A 22,265-nucleotide genomic window follows, 5' to 3' on the forward strand; every position below is an offset into this window, starting at 1 on the left:
ACCGATCACTGCACCTGTACACAGCCCATCTGAAATTAGCCCACCCAACTACCTCATCCCTATATTGTTATTTATTTTGCTCTTTTGCACCCCAGTATCTCTATTTGCACATAATCTCTTGCACATCTAGCATTCCAGTGTTAATACTATTGTAATTATTTTGCACTATAGCCTATTTATTGCCTTACCTCCATAACTTGCTACATTTGCACACACTGTATATATATTTTCTGTTGTATTTTTGACTTTATGTTTTTTTACCCCATATGTAACTCTGTGTTGTTTTTATCGCACTGCTTTGCTTTATCTTGGCCAGGTCGCAGTTGTAAATGAGAACTTGTTCTCAACTGGCTTACCTGGTTAAATAAAGGTTAAATAAAAAAATAAAAAATAAAAAAAAATGTTTTTAAATATGTATATACTGTATTCTATTCTATAATATTCTACTGTCTTAGTCCATGCCGCTCTGTCATTGCTTGTCCATATATGTATATATTCTTAAATTCCATTCCTTACTAGTTTTGTGTGCATTGGGTATATGTTGTGAAATTGTTAGATATTACTTGTTAGATATTACTGCACTGTCGGAGCTAGAAGCACAAGCATTTCGCTACACCTGCTATAACATCTGCTAAACATGTGTATGTGACAAATAAAATTGGATTTTATTTGATTTGGCAGTAGAATGGCCTTACTGAAGAGCTCAGTGACTTTCAAAGTGCCACTGTCATAGGCTGACACCTTTCCAACAAGTCAGTTCATCAAATATCTGCCCTGCTAGAGCTGCCCCGGTCAACTGTAAGTGCTGTTATTGTGAAGTGAAAACATCTAGGAGCAACAATGGCTCAGCCGCGAAGTGATAGGCCACACAAGCTCACAGAACGGGACCGTCATGTGCTTTAGCGCTTGCATCACTCAGTACCGAGTTCCAAACTGCCTCTGCAAGCAACGTCAGGACAAGAACTGTTCATCGGGAGCTTCATGAAATTGGTTTCCATGGCTGAGCACGTCAGCTGGAGTGGTGTAAAGCTCGCCGCCATTGGACTCTGGAGCAGTGGCAACGTCTTCTCTGGAGTGATGAATCACGCTTCACCATCTGGCAGTTCGATGGACGAATCTCGGTTTGGCGGATGCCAGGAGAACGCTACCTGCCCCAATGCATAATGCCAACTGTAAAGTTTGGTGGACAATGCCCCCGTGCACAAAGCGAGGTCCATACATAAATGGTTTTTCGAGATTGATGTGGAAGAACTTGACTGGCCTGCACAGAGCCGTGACCTCAACCGCATCGAACACCTCTGGGATGAATTGGAACGCCGACTGCGAGCCAGGCCTAATCGCCCAACATCAGTGCCCGACCTCACTAATGCTCTTGTGGCTGAATGGAAGCAAGTCCCGCAACATTCCAACATCTAGTGGAAAGCCTTCCCAGAAGAGTGAAGGCTGTTATAGCAGCAAAGGGGGGACCAACTCCTTATTAATGCCCATGATTTTGGAATGAGATGTTCGACGAGCAGGTGTCCACATACTTTTGGTCATGTAGTGTATCTACATCATCTGGAGGGAGGGAGGGAGGGCGAGAGAGAGAAAGTAGGAGAGTAGGACCTTATGAAATAGAGGGAAAGAAGTCAACTGAAAGCCTAAAGTAGCTCTTCTGGCCCATTTTAAACACAGCCCCCTCCTCTATCTGAACGATAGCTTCATTAACACTAACGAGTAACCATGACCAATGTCTCTAATGGATTGCATTTTCCCCAGCCTGGAGTTTTACATAATTACACGGTACCGGTGACCAGGACACAATCGAAATGCTGCGTTTTTCTTATTATTGCATCTTTATTAATTAGTGCTTCCGAATAACAAACACTACACAGAAAGATGATTCATCAACATCACATCAATGTTTTCACTGCAGTGGGACCAACAAGTCTGCTCTGTGGAATTATATATATAGGGCCTATACTCGGCCCATTATAGGGCCTATATATACCGGTAATACAGTAGGCCTATATTTACTCAATTTAGTACAATTCACAAAAGTGTTGGAGGAACAAATTTGGCAGACAAAGTCCCAAACTGATTAAGTTTCAATTTCAACCAAATGAACTGCAAGTTATCAGCAAAGAAAGTGTGCAGCCAAGACTGTTGCTTCACTCACTTCACTCTCTTCATTATTGTGACTACAAATCAAGCCAGGGCTTTGAATATGATCAACTGCCAGCACCTGTTTTCTAAACTGGAATTAGTTATTCAGCAAAATGGATTATCTTCTTGCTAAAAGCCAATTCTACAAATGTGTTTTTGTCTCTCTCAAATAGAAAAAGGTTGCTAAATTAAAAAGAACATTTGAATTAAATCACTCTAGATAATGTAACACCTGATTATTTTTGTTTATAATAACTTCTTAATATCCACCTCATCGGAAGTGTTGATTTGAGCTATTCTGAATATGGAAATTATTCTGAGGATGACAGGATTAGACACAGAGTTTAGAGTGTATGCCATCTCCCCTTTCCTGTGTACTAAGCACGCTGATTTAAGTTTGTGTGTGTTTGTATGTGTGAATTAATGAATTAAAGTGTGTGTGCGTGCATGTACAGTCCCAGTCAAAAGTTTGGACACACCTACTCATTAAAGGGTTTTTCTTTATTTTTACTATTTTCTACATTGTAGAATAATAGTGAAGACATCAAAACTATGAAATAACACATATGGAATCATGTAGTAACAAAAAAAGTGTTAAACAAATCAAAATATATTTTAGATTTTAGATTCTTCAAAGTAGCCACACTTTGCCTTGATGACAGCTTTGCACACTCTTGGCATTCTCTCAACCAGCTTCATGAGGTAGTCACCTGGAATGCATTTCCAATTAACAGTTGTGCCTTGTTAAAAGTTAATTTGTGGAATTGAATTCCTTCTTAATGCGTTTGAGCCAATCAGTTGTGTTGTGACAAGGTAGGGATGGTATACAGAAGATAGCCCTATTTGGTAAAAGACCAAGTCCATATTATGGCAAGAACAGCTCAAATAAACAAAGAGAAACGACAGTCCATCGTTACTTTAAGACATGAAGGTCAGTCAATCCAGAACATTTCAAGAACTTTGAAAGTTTCTTCAAGCGCAGTCGCAAAAACCATAAAGCACTGTGATGAAACTGGCTCTCATGAGGACCGCCATAGGAAAGGAAGACCCAGAGTTAACCCTTCTGCAGAGGATAAGTTCATTAGAGTTAACTGCACCTCAGATTGCAGCCCAAATAAATGCTTCACAGAGTTCATGTAACAGACACATCTCAACATCAACTGTTCAGAGGAGACTGCGTGAATCAGACCTTCATGGTTGAATTGCTACAAAGAAACCACTATTAAAGGACACCAATAAGAAGAAGAGACTTGCTTGGGCCAAGAAACACGAGCAATGGACATTAGACCGGTGGAAATCTGTCCTTTGGTCAGATGAGTCCTAATTTGAGATTTTTGGTTCCAACTGCCATGTCTTTGTGAGACGCAGAGTAGGTGAACGGATGACCTTTCTTTAGAACTCAAGGCACACTTAACCAGCATGGCTACCACAGCATTCTGCAGCGATACGCCATCACATCTGGTTTGTGCTTAGTGGGACTATCATTTGTTTTTCAACAGGACAATGACCCAACACACCTCCAGGCTGGGTAAGGGCTATTTGACCAAGAAGGAGAGTGATGGAGTGCTGCATCAGATGACCTGGCCTCCACAATCACCCAACCTCAAGCCAATTGAGATGGTTTGGGATGATTTGGACCGCAGAGTGAAGGAAAAGCAGCCAACAAGTGCTCAGCATATGTGGGAACTCCTTCAAGACTGTTGGAAAAGCATTCCAGCTGAAGCTGGTTGAGAGAATGCCAAGAGTGTGCAAAGCTTTCATCAAGGCAAAGGGTGGCTACTTTGAAGAATCTAAAATCTAAAATATATTTTGATTTGTTTAACACTTTTTGGTTACTACATGATTCCATATGTGTTATTTCATTGTTTAGATGTCTTCACTATTATTCCACAATGTAGAATATAGTAAAAATAAAGAAAAACCCTTGAATGAGTAGGTGTGTCCAAACTTTTGACTGGTACTGTATGTGTGTGAATAGGGTTGCTGCTCTGTGAACAATGTGTAATCCCTTTGTGTAAAGATAACCTGTTCGTCAACATGATGATCTGCTACTGTAATTACATCTACTACTGCCTGAAGTACAGTTTCCTAATGGGTCACACTATAAAGGTCCTATGCCTGCCCAGCGCGACACACTATAATGTGTCACAGAGATAAATCTCATCAGTCCCTTAATTAAAACGGTAAGGTCCTATCAAACACAATGCTTGAGTTCAGACACACCATCACTGTTTTTTTTTTAACTTAATATAGTTTCAGTAGACAAAAGATTACAGAATTATCCAACACTAACTCACTGTCAGAGAGAGAGAGAGAGAGAGAGAGAGAGAGAGAGAGAGAGAGACACAGACAGACAGACAGACAGACAGACAGACAGACAGACAGACAGACAGACAGACAGACAGACAGACAGACAGACAGACAGACAGACAGACAGACAGACAGAGCGAGAGAGACAGAGCGAGAGAGACAGAGCGAGAGAGAGAGCGAGAGAGACAGAGCGAGAGAGAGTGTCTGCATTAAAAGATAATGGATGTCTTTTGGAACCAATAAAACTGTCACTCTGTTTTCCCGAGGAATTAGAGGCTGGATATAGATAATCACTCATCTTGGGAGGAGGGATAATAAATGTGACCAGGGGCAGTTAGATTATGGCTGACAGACAGCTTCAGTGTTAAAGATGTGTGGTTACAGTGGTTGTTCTGGTGTGAAGCAAGGCCATGAAGTAAATGAAAATAAGAGGATACTGGTCCAGTAGGCTACTCACACAAGCTCTGTAGAGAAGTCTTTACATTGGGAAACATTCACCTGGAGGACCAAGAATCTCTGTACCAGTCCAACTGGAATGACAATCAAAAAAAAAAAAAAAAACATTATTCAACCTACAGTAAATTAGTAATACAATCCGTGCCCTGTTTTTTGAATAGGCCTACTTGGGTATAATATTCTTAGGTCTTATTCAAACAGTTTATGGTTGAGACTTACGAGCCATTTTTCCATCCTTTGGCATCTGCATTTTAATAGCTTGGCTGCTCCCCTCCAGACTGTACACAAAGCTCTTGACCTCTTTGTCAAACTCCTGGAGCAGAGCAAGGCAGAAATGTTAGATTATGATGATCAGGTTATTCATATCAGCAGCGGCAGATTGGCCATCTGTCAATTCTGGCAAATGCTAGATGGGCTGGACAATTTCTTGCACATGCCACTGTGCGGGCATAGCCCTATATTTAATTTAATTTAATGTATTTAATATATGTCTCATGGGTAGTAGCCTACAACTGCAAAGTTTTTTTTAGGACATTACATTTACTATTGGATGAATACATGGCTACTAGCAGTGGGTATTATATTTAGAGTTAGCGATCTAGTTCATGTGTTCTGAGTTTGCACCTTATCAGGTGTTGAATCCCAAATTAATTAGCATATGATATTTGTTAGTGCACATAAAGATGAATGTAATTCATCTATAACAAACAAAAAAGAAAATCTGGAAATTCTGGAGTCCTATTTTGACAGTAATATAGCAACTATAGTTTAATTGTCAACCCAAAATGAGTGACAATCATAAATGATGCATTCCTGCTTGGATGTGTTAGATGAAACAACTTATTTCATGAATAGGCCCACCTTAGTAATCTATTTATTATACTTCTTAATATTAATAAAGCACTATGAATTACTTTATAAGATGATTACTCATGATGTCGGTGTGATCATGATTTGGGTCTGACCAAATCATGGGCTGGTGCCACCAACTGTAAAAATTAGTGGAACCAGTGACACCAGGGTAAAATGTTTGCCTGGTGCCCTGTAATAGCAATTAACACTTAGTGTTGATTCAGGGGAACACATTTGACAGGCACTCATTTGCAATATAGCCTAAATCGGCTTGGCTTTTATAACGTATATCCTAAGGCTTAAGCAGACAGGCAGGGCAACAGACAAGACAGAGAACAAGAAGAAGCACAGAGGGGGTTGGTTGCTATATTTTCCAACCTACAATTGAATGTGAAAGAGCATGCAATATGTCTGGCTCAATATGCAACTCACTTTATTTATAGCTGATTTTCCTCCACAAAGTTTCCATTTTGCAACAGGATCTTTCCCTTGTGCACTGAAGATCTCTACAGCAGATCCACCCTTTGAAGGAAATGCCATCCGTTTTCATGACACAAACAGTGAGTGTTTGAGAGGTAACGGTCAGACTATGTTGTACATTAAAGATTTGTTAAACTAAGATTTACCTGATATTCGTTCTTAAACATGTTTCGGGTAGGACGTCTTCTTTCCTTTGTCAACCACTAATGTTAGCTAGCTAGATAACATTATGGACTGGCATGTGGTCACTTCCAATAGCTGGCTACAGTAGCTGGCTAACGTCATTGCATGCATGTCACTAGCTATCAGTCCAGCGTTGGCTTTACAGTCAAAGATTGTCGGCACGCTGGCCACAGGAGTGTTCCAAAACAGGGCAAAATCTCTAAATAATTATTCATCCTTGAGTTTCAATGTTTGCTAGTTTGCTAAGCTAACTAACTAGCTAGCTAACTGGCAAATGCCAAAGTCTGCTAGCTAAAATGCACAGTCAAGTTCCCTAGTCATTTGAGTAGGGGTGTCTCCATGGTGACAGGACGCTACATTGTAGCACGAGGCTGCACTGAGAGGCACTGCTATGAGATCAGATCTAGCCAGTCTAGCCCAGTCTGGTCAAAACTTCACATAAAACGGATCTTGGATCAGCGCAACAAAAAAAAAGAATAGAATTGAATAGAATTATCTTTATTGTCCCTGAAGCCTTCAGTGACGGGAAATTCATCTGCAGCAAAATTACACACAGAATAGGTCACATGAAACACATGGCAAATATTGTGAATGTATGTGGGTGTGCATGTGTGCAGGGCCAGTTTACCAAACGGCACGCAGTGGGTTGGAGGTTGGGAGGGGGGCAGACAGCATATGATATTAAAATGTGTAGAATTGCATTAAATTAGTTTTAAAACTGCAAAATGTTCTTTCACCCTCATGGCAAAATGTGATCAAAAGCATGAGATGAGCTATAAAACAGCAAAACAATGTATCTGCCCCATAGTAAAAAGTCTAGAATTGCAGAAAATGTGCTTTAAAACCGCAACATTTTCTCTTAGCCTCATGACAAAATGTGTAGAATAGCATTATGAAACTGAACATGTTTCTCTCTGCACCATGGAAACAAATTGTTGAAATTTTCCCCTTTCACCTATGATTTGTTCAAAGCCAGAACAAATAAATATCTAGGAGGGAGACATAAAAAAAAAAATGTAACTAACAAGGAAGCCCATCCTGCAATCTGCACAGAAGGGAATCCAAAGCTGATCTCTCAGGCTCCGTCCCAAATGTCACCCAATTCCCTTTATAGTGCACCACTTTTGACCAGGGCCCTATTCCCTATATAGTTAATTATATTTTGTACTTTATTTGAAAACACCATATTTTCAAATACTAAAGGTAGTCAAAAGGTAGTCAAATATAGAGAATCAACTAAAGGCAATTATTTCCTTTGATATTCAAATACAAGTTTAGGAAAAACAAATAATATTTGAAAGTATTTTGAATATATTTAAAACATATATTTATTTGATTATTTATTTGAAATATTTGATGAAGAGCCAAAACCTACAACAGTTAGTTTAATGAGTATACATATATTATCTTTAGCACATGGTTTGAAGGGCTTTCAGATATAAATCTTAAGGCCAGCTACCACAGGCTGAAATAAAATGTTTGCCTCTACCTATCAATTTTGAGATTTGTTGGTATTTTGCCCATTTATATTAGTATTTTCAAAAAGAAAACATATAAATGTCAAAAACGTGATTATTACATTTTCCATAGTTTATCATACTACTGTCATCAATATTTTTATGAATTTCAGCCACTTTAAAATAGACATTCATCAATAATTTCAAAGCTCACTACATAAAATTACACATCATAGAGAGTGTTACAAACTGGACTATATTTATTAATGTCAAGACATCCTCCGAAGCTGCCTCCTCTCCTTGTTCGGGCAGGCTTCGGCGCTCGTCGTCACCTGCCTTCTAGCCACTGCTGGTCCTCATCTCATCATTCCATTTGTTTTGTCTTGTTTTTACACACACCTGGTTCATATCCCCTCATCAGTACCTGTATAAGTATTCCCTCTGCCCCCCATTGTTTATTGTGGAGGTGACGATAGCTTGGTGGAACTTTATATATTTGTATCGCCGCGATATTCATCCGTGTGCTTTGTTTTCTTCAGTGCGCCGTTATACCGCACTGTAGTGTTTTACGCATTGCTGCGTACCGCTGTACTTGCCGAATAAACCATTTATTCTGTGATTTACCCTCCTGCGCCTGACTCCGTCCAAATCACCCGCTACAATTAATTTACTTTTACGAGATGATGATTGGGTGTAAATAGATGTTTAGCGTTTGGTAGTCTAAATTTAGTGTACTTGTCTTTAACTGCCATTTCCCGCTTCCCACACGCCAACTCATTTTTGTCAGCTTCAGAACCATCTGCGTTCACCACAATTTGTGTGGTTATCCTTAGATACAGTATATTCTCCAGACTTTCCCAGAATGAATTGTTGATATGTTGTAGGTGTTTCATTCTAGATTGCCAAAAATGCTTTTTAAATACATCTTTAGTATTTTACAGATAGAAAGATGAAAGTCCAGTCCAAGAGTGTCTTCACAAAATGAAACCAAAATACTTAGGCTGACGTCCAGAAAAAGGGATTTGTGCAATATGCAAATATCCACCTTTTTTATGAGATATCGCCTAATTTGCATATTTAAAGTATTATATTTGTGTCTACAGTCAACTGGTAAAAGTTTATTGTGATATGATTAAGGGGGGAAAATTAGCCTATGAGGGTGTGGCGCCTGGCCTTAATAGTAAACAAAAATATAAATGCAACATGCAATAATTTCAATTATTTTACTGAGTTACAGTTCATATAAGGAAATCAGTCATTTGAAATCAATTCATTAGGCCCTAATCTATAGATTTCACATGACTGGGCAGGGGCGCAGCCAATCAGAATACGTTTTTTCCCCAGAAAAGGGCTTTATAAGAAACAGAAATACTCCTCAGTTTCATCAGCTGTCCGGGTGGCTGGTCTCAGACGATCCCTCAGGTGAAGAAGCTGGATGTGGAGGTCCTGGGCTGGCGTGGTTGCACGTGGCCTGCGGTTGTGAGGCCGGTTGGACATACTGCCAAATTCTCTTAAATGGTATTGGAGGCGGCTTATGATAGAGAAATTAACATTAAATTATGTGGCAACAGCTCTGGTAAACATTTCTGCAGTCAGAATGCCAATTGCACGCTCCCTCAAAACTTCAGACATCTGTGGCATTGTGTTGTGTGACAAAACTGCACATTTTAGAGTGCCCTTTTATTGTCCCCGGCACAAGGTGCACCTGTGTAATGATCATGCTGTTTAATCAGCTTCTTGATATGCCACACCTGTCAGGTGGATGGATTATCCTGGCAAAGGAGAAATGCTCACTAACAGGTATGTACATTTCTGCACACATGGAACATTTCTGAGATCTTTTATTTCAGCTCATGAAACATGGGACCAACACTTTACATGTTGCGTTTGTATTTTTGTTCAGTATATACAGTTGAAGTCGGAAGTTTACATACGCTTAGGTTGGAGTCATTAAAGCTTGTTTTTCAACCACTCCACAAATGTATTGTTAACAAACTATAGTTTTGGCAAGTCAGTTAGGACATCTACTTTGTGCATGACACAAGTAATTTTTCCAACAATTGTTTACAGATTATTTCACTTATAATTCACTGTATCACAATTCCAGTGGGTCAGAAGTTTACATACACTAAGTTGACTATGCCTTTAAACAGCTTGGAAAATTCCAGAAAATGATGTCATGGCTTTAGAAGCTTCTGATAGGCTAATTGACATCATTTGAGTCAATTGGAGGTGTACCTGTGGATGTATTTCAAGGCCTACCTTCAAACTCAGTGCCTCTTTCCTTGATATCATGGGAATATCAAAAGAAAATCAGCCAAGACCTCAGAAAAAAATTTGTAGACATCCACAAGTCTGGTTCATCCTTGGGAGCAATTTCCAAATGCCTGAAGGTACCACGTTCATCTGTACAAACAATAGTACGCAAGTATAAACACCATGGGACCACGCAGCCGTCATACCGCTCAGGAAGGAGACGCGTTGTCTCCTGAAGATTAACATACTTTGGTGCGAAAAGTGCAAATCAATCCCAGAACAACAGCAAAGGACCTTGTGAAGATGCTGGAGGAAACAGGTACAAAAGTATCTATATCCACAGTAAAACGAGTCCTATATCGACATAACCTGAAAGGCCGCTCAGCAAGGAAGAAGGCACTGCTCCAAAACCGCCATAAAAAAGCCAAATTACGGTTTGCAACTGCACATGGGGACAAAGATGGTACTTTTTGGAGAAATGTCCTCTGGTCTGATGAAACAAAAATAGAACTGTTTGTCCATCGTTTGACCATAGTTATGTTTGAAGGAAAAAGGGGGATGCTTGCAAGCCGAAGAACACCATCCCAACCGTGAAGCACAGAGGTGGCAGCGTCATGCTGTGGGGGTGCTTTGCTGCAGGAGGGACTGGTGCTGTCACGATCGTTCATAGACGGGTCAGACCAAGGCTCACCGTGATAGGCATACATGTTTATTTAACGAATAAACACAACGACAAAACAATAAACAAACTAAACGTGACGTCCTAAGGCTAACAAACAATACAAGCCTCCACCACGGAACAAGATCCCACTACACCTAATTGCCAATAGGCTGCCTATGTATGCTCCCCAATCAGAGACAACGAGCGACAGCTGCCTCTGACACACCCAGCCAAACATAGAACTACAAAACCTAGATCACAAACATTGAACATACAACATAGAAAATCACACCCTGACTCAACAAATAAGAGTCCCCAGAGTCAGGGCGTGACAGTACCCCCCCCCCCCCCCCCCCCCCAAAGGTGCGGACTCCGACCGCACAACCTTTACTTAACAGGGTAGGGGCCGGGTGGGTCCGGCTCCGGGCGTGACAACCACCTATTCTCCGCCTCCCTGTTGCGCCCCTGGTCTGGTCTGGACCTCGGCGCGCTGCTTCCCCTCTCCTTCCTCCCACTATACTCCAAGCCCTGTCTGGACCCTGGTGTGGGAGACCCCGAACCTGGAGAGGGGCTGACGTCTGGGTCTGGACTGGAGCCGCTGACCGGAGCTGGACCTGCACCGGTGGAGCGGACTACTCAGGCTCCGGAGTGGAGCCGCTGACCGGATCTGGACTGGACCCCGGTGGAGCGGACTGCTCTGGCTCCGGAGTGCAGCCGCTGACCGGAGCTGGACTGGACCCCGGTGGAGTGGACTGCTCTGGCTCCGGAGTGGAGCAACTGACCGGAGCTGGATCAGGCACCGGTGGAGCAGACTGCTCTGGCTCCGGACTGGAGCAGCTGACTGGAGCTGGATCAGGCACCGGTGGAGCGGACTATTCTGGCTCCGGACTGGAGCTGCTGACTGGTGCCGGACCAGGCACCGGTGGAACGGGCACGGGCTGTGCCAGACTGGACACACTCACCACTGGTCTTGGTGCGAGGAGCAGGAACAGGCCGGGCCGGACTGGCAAAGCGCACCACTGGCTTGGTGCGAGGAGCAGGAACGGGCCGGGCTGGCGACGCGCACCACTGGCTTGGTGCGAGGAGCAGGAACGGGTCGGGCCGTACTGGGAACACGCACCACTGTCTTAGTGCCGGGAGCAGGAACGGACCGGACTGGCGACACGCACCACTTGCTTGGTGCGAGGAGCGGGACTGGGTTCCTTTATTAACCCCCGCTCCTTCTGCTGCCTAACCAGCTCCTCTCGCCGTGCCTCTACACTTTCCTTCTCCCTTTTAGCCGCCTGTAGCGTCCTGTAGCCTTTTAACCTCTGACCGAATAACTCCTGCTCCCTCTGAACCAATAGCCCCCGTAACATGGTGGCCTCCTCTCCTAACCAGCAGATTCCCCCTTCCACGGCCTCCTGCTACTATTACTCTGACATTTCACATTCTTAAAATAAAGTAGTGATCCTAACTGACCTAAGACAGGGAATTCTTACTAGGATTAAATGTCAGGAATTGTGAAAAACTGAGTTTAAATGTATTTGGCTAAGGTGTATGTAAACTTCCGACTTCAACTGTATATATAGCCTAGAATTAAATACTTAATGATTGAAGAAAAAATGTACGAACAGCACCGCAAATATTGAGATAAGCTTGATGCAAGACTTCGCTCTCACACAGTCACACTGTGTATGTGCACAGATTTGCTTCACGCTCTTACAGCGTGGGTGCCACAGGACCAAAACAGTGGAGAAGTTTAGCCTCGCGCTTCAACGGTCTTAGTTGTTGCAGAAATTGACCCACTATGCTACCAGTGAATCTATGTCATATTGCTGAGTCTACCTTTAACATTTATCAATCGAAATGATGGAAAGTAATACTACAAATGTAAAGCAAACAAGACAAATGTTTAGTCCTGAAAAAATCTGATAAATGATACTTTCAGGCATTAAGCTAGATAGATCTAGGCAACAGTTTGTGATGGAAATTGACTCATCTCAAAATTAGAGTACAACACTTTTACATTTTCAAAATGACTAAGAAATACATCATAATGAGTGAGACATAAGCTAATACAGTAACACTTGACATCAAGTTCATATATGTAGTAACTTTATGATTTCTACAATAGCAACATTGTTGTTATATAGGACTGTAGAAATTGCTTAATAATTGCTTGATAATTGAGTTATCACACAAGTTGAATAAAGTAGTGTAAAGTAGTTTTAAAAACTCTCAACTCATTGTTAAGCAATTAAAATGCAATTACCAAAGTATTATGTAACATCATGCTAATAAAATGTTCCTCAGTGTTATAACACAGGAACAATAACAGTTTAATCAAAGACAAAGGAGATGATTGTGGACTACAGGAAAAAGAAGAGGAACGAGCACGCCCCCATTCTCATCGACAGGGCTGTAGTGGAGCAGGTTGAGAGCTTCAAGTTGTGTCCACATCACAAACAAACTAACATGGTCCAAGCACACCAAGACAGTTGTGAAGAGGGCACGACAAAACCTATTCCCCCTAAGGAGACTGAAAAGATTTGGCATGGGTCTTCAGATCCTCAAAAGGTTCTACAGCTGTACCATCGAGAGCATCCTGACTGGTTGCATCACCGCCTGGTATGGCAACTGCTCGGCCTCCGACCGCATGGCACTACAGAGTGTAGTGCGTACGGCCCAGTACATCACTGGGGCCAAGCTTCCTGCCATCCAGGACCTCTATAACAGGCGGTGTCAGAGGAAGGCCCTCAAAATTGTCAAAGACTCCAGCCACCCTAGTCATAGACTGTTCTCTCTGCTACCGCACGGCAAGCGGTACCGGAGTGCTAGGTCCAAGAGGCTTCTAAACAGCTTCTACACCCAAGCCATAAGACTCCTGAACATCTAATCAAATGGCTACCCAGACTATTTGCATTGCCCCCCCCCTCTTTTACGCTGCTGCTACTCTCTTTTTATTATCTATGCATAGTCACTTGAATAACTCTACCTACATGTACATATTACCTCGACTAACTCGGTACCGGTACCCCCTGTATATAGCCTCACTATTGTTATTATTGATCTTTAATTATTAGTAAAAATAAATTTGGGGTATTCTTTCTTAAAACTGCATTGTTGATTAAGGGCTTGTAAGTAAGCATTTCACTGTAAGGTCTACACCTGTTGTATTCGGTGCATGTGACAAATAACATTTTGTTTGATTTGACAGTACAGTATTAAGATAGGCAGAAACTGTTTCTCCAATAAAAATCCCCGATCACACTTGTAGGCGATGTCATGGTGACGTTGGCTAGCTAAGCTCATGCACAGAAACACGTCATCGTGTCTAACGGTCGTCTCTCGTCGAACTGCGCATGTGCAGGCCGTTAAATCAAAGGCACTCCTTCGATATAAAGTTGTTTTTGGTGAAAATGAAAACTTGTCAGTTTGTCACTTTCACCAGGTTGGAGTAATACAGTTTTTCTCAGTCGCTTTGGTGCATTTCTTAGATCAAAAGTGCAATTCTTGATACTACTTGTACAAATTCCAAATCATCTAGTCACTTGTGCACATCATTAAAGCAATTTCTTATTCCTTTGAACAAATTGCAATTGCTTTTGTACATATTGCAATTGATAATGTACAAGTGTCAGCTTTTTTCCACATTTTCAATTGCTCATGTCATGTTGATCAAAATATAGTAGATGGTTCTCTGTTGAATAGTCTTACCCCTCAAAACATCTAGGCATTAGTTCCTTGCATAAGCCATTACATGCAAAATTGTTGAACTATTTGTCATAAACTGTCAAGCATAGTTTTACACATTTCTATTAGACCTTTTGTACAAAAACGTAAATTGCTGAATCGTGCAGGTGAAATTAACCCTCACTCATGAAGGAATGTAAAGTGTTAGTTCAACCAACAATCAACCAGTTGTCTAAATTGCTCAAAGGTGCATCTCATGAAGAATCAATTGGCAAGCATATATAGACAGACCACAACACAGAGTTGCAATTTTCCAATAATGGATGGATCAGGAAACGAACAGGGTCAACAGCCAAGAGGCGGAAGAAGAGGAGCAAGGATGCGTGGTGGAAGGCAAAACAGAGGAAGAGGCAGAAGAGGACATAGGCGCATATCTGATGACATAAGGGCCACTATTGTAGACCATGTTGTCAATCATGGCCTTACAATGGCTGAGGCGGGTCGAAGGGTGCAGCCGAATATTGGGAGATCAACCGTGTCCTCAATAGTACAAACGTTTCGAAGAGAGAACAGGTATGTCCACCAATGTACAGTGCACTGTTACTGTATATAAGCAGTATACTGTATACTTCCTACAATGCTTCATATTACAGTAGTCCACTTGTATTTCACAGCATACAGAAATATACTCTATACAGATACATACTGCACCTTACATGCACCCACCTGTATGTATTACAGTAAAATGTGTGTTCGCATAGTTTTTGTCTATGTGAAAGTGTGCGATGCATCACTGCATTTTTCCATACATAGGACTGCAAGATTACCTCAAACCGGTGGCAGAGGACGCCTTTTCACACCTCAACAGGAGGAGGCTATTTGCACCATGGTCCGAGCAAACAATGCCATGAGACTCAGGGAAATACAAAGGACCATTATAGAAGACAACGATGTCTTTGAAAACATCCATACGGTTAGCATCTCAACCATCGACAGGGTGCTGCATAGAAACCAGATGAGTATGAAACAGCTGTACCGTGTACCATTCCAAAGGAATGAGGACAGAGTTAAGGAGCTACGGTACCAGTATGTACAGGTAAAACATATATCTATGTAACTACTTTACAGCAACATTTTATAGTGTTACATAGTACAGTAAGCATAAACTGCACACATTTCCATTGCTGTGGAAGGAACATGCAATATATGTACATTTTATGTCACTCTTCCTTACCAAAACAAATTCAACTGTGTGTTCTGGGATATAGCGTATAATGGAGTTGGAATCAAGTGAACCCTCTCACAACTTTGTATACGTGGATGAGGCTGGCTTCAACCTGACCAAATGCAGAAGGCGGGGTCGGAATATCATCGGTCACAGAGCTACTGTGGATTTGCCAGGCCAACGGGGAGGAAATATCACCATGTGTGCTGCTATTTCGTAGCATGGTGTCCTAACCCATATCCCCCTTTTAGGGCCATACAACACCCAGCATCTACTCAACTTTTTAGAGACTCTCTACAGGGCTCTCATCCCTGATGATGAGAGGGGTCTGTTTAGAGAGGATTTGCCAAAGTATGTGGTCATTTGTGATAATGTGAGTTTCCATCGATCAAACATCATAAGGCAATGGTTTGTGACCCACCCGAGGATGCTCATAGAATTCCTCCCACCTTATTCACCATTCCTTAACCCAATTGAGGAGTTATTTTCAGCATGGAGGTGGAAGGTGTACGATCGTCAGCCACACACACAGATGACCCTGCTGGCTGCAATGGATGCAGCATGTGAGGACACCACAGTAGACGCCTGCAGAGGATGGATAAGGCATTCCAAAAGATTCTTTCCACGTTGCATTGGAAGGGAAAATATCCGGTGTGATGTGGATGAGAATATGTGGGCTGACAGACAGGAACGTCTGGATGTGTAGAGACAGCACTAGAACAGTGCTGTGGGCAAAGTTGTGCCTTAGGGGTGGTTTCCTGTGTTTCTTTCTAATTTAGTTTTTTTTCCTTTGTGCCCCTTGGGTTGTCCAGTCTCTTTCAATCAATAACCCACATACAGTAATATGTAAATAGTACTGTTGAAATTGATATATGCCATAGAAGTGCAGCCTTGTGCATTTTCAATACAGTAACTGTCATCCAAACTGTAGCCTAAGTTTACATCAGGTAATACTGTCAAAGTACACAGTTCCATTGACAACATGCCTAAACATTTTGACAACCTTGTTCGTGAACAATGACTCAATGACTTATCATTCTGATGACACTGACATGATCATTGGCATGAATATTTACTTTTGAGAGATGTACTAAGGATTTTTAGTGACTGACTAGCTTTAGAAACATATCTATTGTATATTGCAGTTTGTACAAATTGTTCTGAGAAATGCACTTATTATTTTGCACATGTTAGGGATGATGTGAAAAATGCACCAAAGCGACTGAGAAAAACTGTAACGTGTTCAACTACTTAAAGAGATTATCCAGTACTTTTGTGTACTTTTTAACCAGTAGTTCTGAAAGTTGCACTCACGAGCCAAAAGTGGTCCCCGAAAATTGCGTACTACATCACATATGTGCAGATATGTGCACCACGTCATTGCTCGCTCTCTCTCCACCCTGCAACCTCATTGGATAACGCTGGGCAGGCCTCTCGCTAGCTGTCATTCAAATACAAGGGGCTGAAGCTCGTTGGCTAGAACTCGAATTGCTAGGGGGCTGGCCCATGTGGGGGGAAATGTAGGGAAAATGGCGCGGCACAGCTTCAAGAAAACAGTTGCTTTCAAACTGGGGATTTCATGGTTAATTGAGGTAAGACAGTAATTCTGCTCATAGATTATGCCTGTATGAACTACACATTGTCACATCCAGCCCAAAGCGGGAGGTTTAAAAAATACTCTCTTAGTCGCCAAAGTACCGGACCATGTCTTTAAGACATTGGCTCGAATTCAGGTTGTGAATTCAGGTTGTGCCTTTTAGATTTCTCTCATTGACTTCTCGAACCCCAGCCTGGTTTGCTTGGTCTGCTTTGCAAGCGTTCCCGGAAGTCTCTCGATGTTGCGGCTCTGGGTTTAGAAACTCTGTGGTTTAATGTTACGGAGAATGCTAACGGTAACTGTTAGAATATGGCTATTAAGTGTCAAAGGGAACTAAATATCCCCAAACTGCCTTCTTGAATCAACTACAACCAAAGTCATGTCAATTAGAGTAAACTATCCCTTTAACCCAAGGAGGCCAACAGGAGTAAAAAATATAATAATTTTGGAACCCTTTTTTACTATTCTTCTCAAATTTGAGGACTTTGTCAAGCAACTATTTACAGAAAAGAGTCAAAACAAACACAATTTACCATGATTTCTGTGTTAATATGGAGGAATGAAAAAGGAAACTCAATAGTGCACTTTGTGATAAAAGCACCAAATCTGGCACAGAGGTAGATGTACAGTGGGGAAAAAAAGTATTTAGTCAGCCACCAATTGTGCAAGTTCTCCCACTTAAAAAGATGAGAGAGGCCTGTAATTTTCATCATAGGTACACGTCAACTATGACAGACAAAATGAGATTTTTTGTCTCCAGAAAATCACATTGTAGGATTTTTAATGAATTTATTTGCAAATTATGGTGGAAAATAAGTATTTGGTCAATAACAAAAGTTTCTCAATATTTTGTTATATACCCTTTGTTGGCAATGACACAGGTCAAACGTTTTCTGTAAGTCTTCACAAGGTTTTCACACACTGTTGCTGGTATTTTGGCCCATTTCTCCATGCAGATCTCCTCTAGAGCAGTGATGTTTTGGGGCTGTCGCTGGGCAACACGGACTTTCAACTCCCTCCAAAGATTTTCTATGGGGTTGAGATCTGGAGACTGGCTAGGCCACTCCAGGACCTTGAAATGCTTCTTACGAAGCCACTCCTTCGTTGCCCGGGCGGTGTGTTTGGAATCATTGTCATGCTGAAAGACCCAGCCACGTTTCATCTTCAATGCCCTAGCTGATGAAAGGAGGTTTTCACTCAACATCTCACGATACATGGCCCCATTCATTCTTTCCTTTACACGGATCAGTCGTCCTGGTCCCTTTGCAGAAAAACAACCCCAAAGCATGATGTTTCCACCCCCATGCTTCACAGTAGGTATGGTGTTATTTGGATGCAACTCAGCATTCTTTGTCCTCCAAACACGACGAGTTGAGTTTTTACCAAAATGTTCTATTTTGGTTTCATCTGACCATATGACATTCTCCCAATCCTCTTCTGGATCATCCAAATGCACTCTAGCAAACTTCAGACGGGCCTGGACATGTACTGGCTTAAGCAGGGGGACACGTCTGCACTGCAGGATTTGAGTCCCTGGCGGCGTAGTGTGTTACTGATGGTAGGCTTTGTTACTTTGGTCCCAGCTCTCTGCAGGTCATTCACTAGGTCCCCCCGTGTGGTTCGGGGATTTTTGCTCACCGTTCTTGTGATCATTTTGACCCCACGGGGTGAGATCTTGCGTGGAGCCCCAGATCGAGGGAGATTATCAGTGGTCTTGTATGTCTTCCATTTTCTAATAATTGCTCCCACAGTTGATTTCTTCAAACCAAGCTGCTTACCTATTGCAGATTCAGTCTTCCCAGCCTGGTGCAGGTCTACAATTTTGTTTCTGGTGTCCTTTGACAGCTCTTTGGTCTTGGCCATAGTGGAGTTTAGAGTGTGACTGTTTGAGATTGTGGACAGGTGTCTTTTATACTGATAATAAATTCAAACAGGTGCCATTAATACAGGTAACGAGTGGAGGACAGAGGAGCCTCCTAAAGAAGAAGTTACAGGTCTGTGAGAGTCAGAAATGTTGCTTGTTTGTAGGTGACCAAATACTTATTTTCCACCATAATTTGCAAATAAATTCATTAAAAATCCAACAATGTGATTTTCTGGATTTTCTTTCCTCAATTTGTCTGTCATAGTTGACGTGTACATATGATAAAAATTACAGGCCTCTCATCTTTTTAAGTGGCAGAACTTGCACAACTGGTGGCTGACTAAATACTTTTTTCCCCACTGTATTTATATAATGAATATGTATTCGGAGGACAGAAATTATTAAATATTAAAGCATTAGACCTATCACTAAAAGCTTCAGTCATACAAAAGTTATACTTAAATCCGAACTGGTTCTCTAGCAAATTAGTAAGATTGTCTCACCCAATGTTCAAGAATGGCCTTTTTCCCTTTATTCAGATTACATCCTCACACTTTCAGTTATTTGAAAAGGAAATAATCTCCCAAATATCACTATTTCTAAAACGAGCCATAGAAAGTTGGTTGCAATTTCAATTTAATCCTCCAGAAACGGCAGAACAAATAATGCAACAAATATTGTGGTTAAACTCAAATATACTAATTGATAAAAAACCATTTTCTTTTTACACAATGTTTAAAAAATATATAATCTTCGTAAATGATATCATCGGTAGGACTGATGGAGTTATGTCGCACATGCAGCTAACAAAAATATATGGATATGACGAGGTGTGAAAGAAGGAGTCAGGCGCAGGAGGTCCAGAGTTTAATTTGTTTGCATAAATCAAACGCACCAAGCGTCAAACGAAACTGTACAAGGGAAAACATCCACCTTGGCAATAACACAGTGAAATGTAGCTCAACGGAGCTACACGCTCTCACAACAAAACAATGACTCACAAAGACAAGGGGAACAGAGGGAACACTTATACACATACTAATTAGGGGAATGAGCACCAGGTGTGTGTGATTGACAAGACATGACAAGTGGAGTGATGAGAATGGGATCGGCAGTAGCTAGTACTCCGGTGACGACGAACGCCGAAGCCTGCCCGAACCAGGAGGGGGAGCAGCCTCGGCGGAAGTCGTGACAATGGAAATGTCTGCTCTACCCAAAATTACAACCAAATAATTGCAGCATTACCGCAAAAATGGAAGAGGAAAGTGGAAGGGGGGAAATGTAAGGAACTTGTCTGTTGGCCTTGCATTAAAGAACATAATTGGTTAATAAATAACAAAGTATACCAGTTTCATTTAAGGACCAAAGGATTGACAGCCATCCCATATAGATTGCAAAATAGTTGGGAAGAGATTTTTGACGTACCGATCCCATGGCATAGTGTTGATGAACTGATACACAAAACAAATGATTGGCTCAAACGCATTAAGAAGGAAAGAAATTCCACAAATTAACTTTTAACAAGGGACACCTGATAATTTAAATGCATTCCAGGTGACTATCTCATGAAACTGGTTGAGAGAATACCAAGAGTGTGCAAAGCTGTCATCAAGGCAAAGGGTGGTTACTTTGAAGAATCTGAAATATAAAATATATTTTGATTTGTTTAACACTTTTTTTGTTACTACATGATTCCATATGTGTTATTTCATCGTTTTGATGTCTTCACTATTATTCTACAATGTAGAAAATAGTAAAAATAAAGAAAAACCCTTGAATGAGTAGGTGTGTCCAAACTTTTGACTGGTTGTGTATATATACAGTTGTGGTCAAAAGTTTTGAGAATGACACAAATACTAATTTTCACAAAGTCTGCTGCCTCAGTTTTGATGATGGCAATTTGCATATACTACAGAATGTCATGAAGAGTGATCAGATGAATTGCAATTAATTGCAAAGTCCCTCTTTGCCATGAAAATGAACTTAATCTCCAAAAAACATTTCCACTGCATTTCAGCCCTGCCACAAAAGGACCAGCTGCCATCATGTCAGTGATTCTCTCGTTAACACAGGTTAGAATATTGATGAGGACAAGGCTCGAGATAACTCTGTCATGCTGATTGAGTTAGAATAACAGACTGGAAGCTTTAAAAGGAGGGTGGTCCTTGAAATCATTGTTCTTCCTCTGTTAACCATGGTTACCTGCAAGGAAACACGTGCCGTCATCATTGCTTTGCACAAAAAGGGCTTCACAGGCAAGGATATTGCTGCTAGTAAGATTGTACCTAAATCAACCATTTTTCGGATCATCAAGAACTTAACGGAGAGAGGTTCAATTGTTGTGAAGAAGGCATCAGGGTGCCCAAGAAAGCCCAGCAAGCGCCAGGACCTTCTCCTAAAGTTGATTCAGCTGCGGGATCGGGGCACCACCAGTGCAGAGCTTGCTCAGGAATGGCAGCAGGCAGGTGTGAGTGCATCTCAAATCAAATCAAATTTTATTGGTCACATGCGCCGAATACAACAGGTGCAGACATTACAGTGAAATGCTTACTTACAGCCCTTAACCAACAGTGCATTTATTTTTAACTAAAAAAGTAAAAATAAAACAACAACAAAAAAAGTGTTGAGAAAAAAAGAGCAGAAGTAAAATAAAATAACAGTAGGGAGGCTATATATACAGGGGGGTACCGGTGCAGAGTCAATGTGCGGGGGCACCGGCTAGTTGAGATAGTTGAAGTAATATGTACATGTGGGTAGAGTTAAAGTGACTATGCATAAATAATTAACAGAGTAGCAGCAGCGTAAAAAGGATGGGGTGGGGGGGCAGTGCAAATAGTCCGGGTAGCCATGATTAGCTGTTCAGGAGTCTTATGGCTTGGGGGTAGAAGCTGTTGAGAAGTCTTTTGGACCTAGACTTGGCACTCCGGTACCGCTTGCCGTGCGGTAGCATGGAGAACAGTCTATGACTAGGGTGGCTGGAGTCTTTGACAATTTTGAGGGCCTTCCTCTGACACCGCCTGGTATAGAGGTCCTGGATGGCAGGAAGCTTGGCCCCAGTGATGTACTGGGCCGTACGCACTACCCTCTGTAGTGCCTTGTGGTCG

General features: G+C 41.6%; 1 protein-coding gene across 1 annotated transcript in view; it reads right to left on the reverse strand.

Moving 5' to 3' along the window:
• The window catches only part of cfap20dc (CFAP20 domain containing), a gene marked incomplete at both ends in the record, with an annotated part of 66,341 nt that extends 59,931 nt beyond the window's left edge, over positions 1–6,410 (reverse strand). The window contains 4 exons of the mRNA XM_084172809.1: positions 4,913–4,985; positions 5,131–5,224; positions 6,196–6,285; positions 6,390–6,410. Of these exons, the coding sequence (XP_084028935.1) occupies positions 4,913–4,985; positions 5,131–5,224; positions 6,196–6,285; positions 6,390–6,410 (278 nt within the window). The remainder of the gene's footprint in view (positions 1–4,912; positions 4,986–5,130; positions 5,225–6,195; positions 6,286–6,389) is intronic.
• Positions 6,411–22,265: the final 15,855 nt, after the last annotated feature.

This window comes from Coregonus lavaretus (genome assembly GCF_964263955.1).
Source record: "Coregonus lavaretus genome assembly, chromosome: 12".
In the NCBI taxonomy this organism is placed as follows: Eukaryota; Metazoa; Chordata; class Actinopteri; order Salmoniformes; family Salmonidae; genus Coregonus; species Coregonus lavaretus.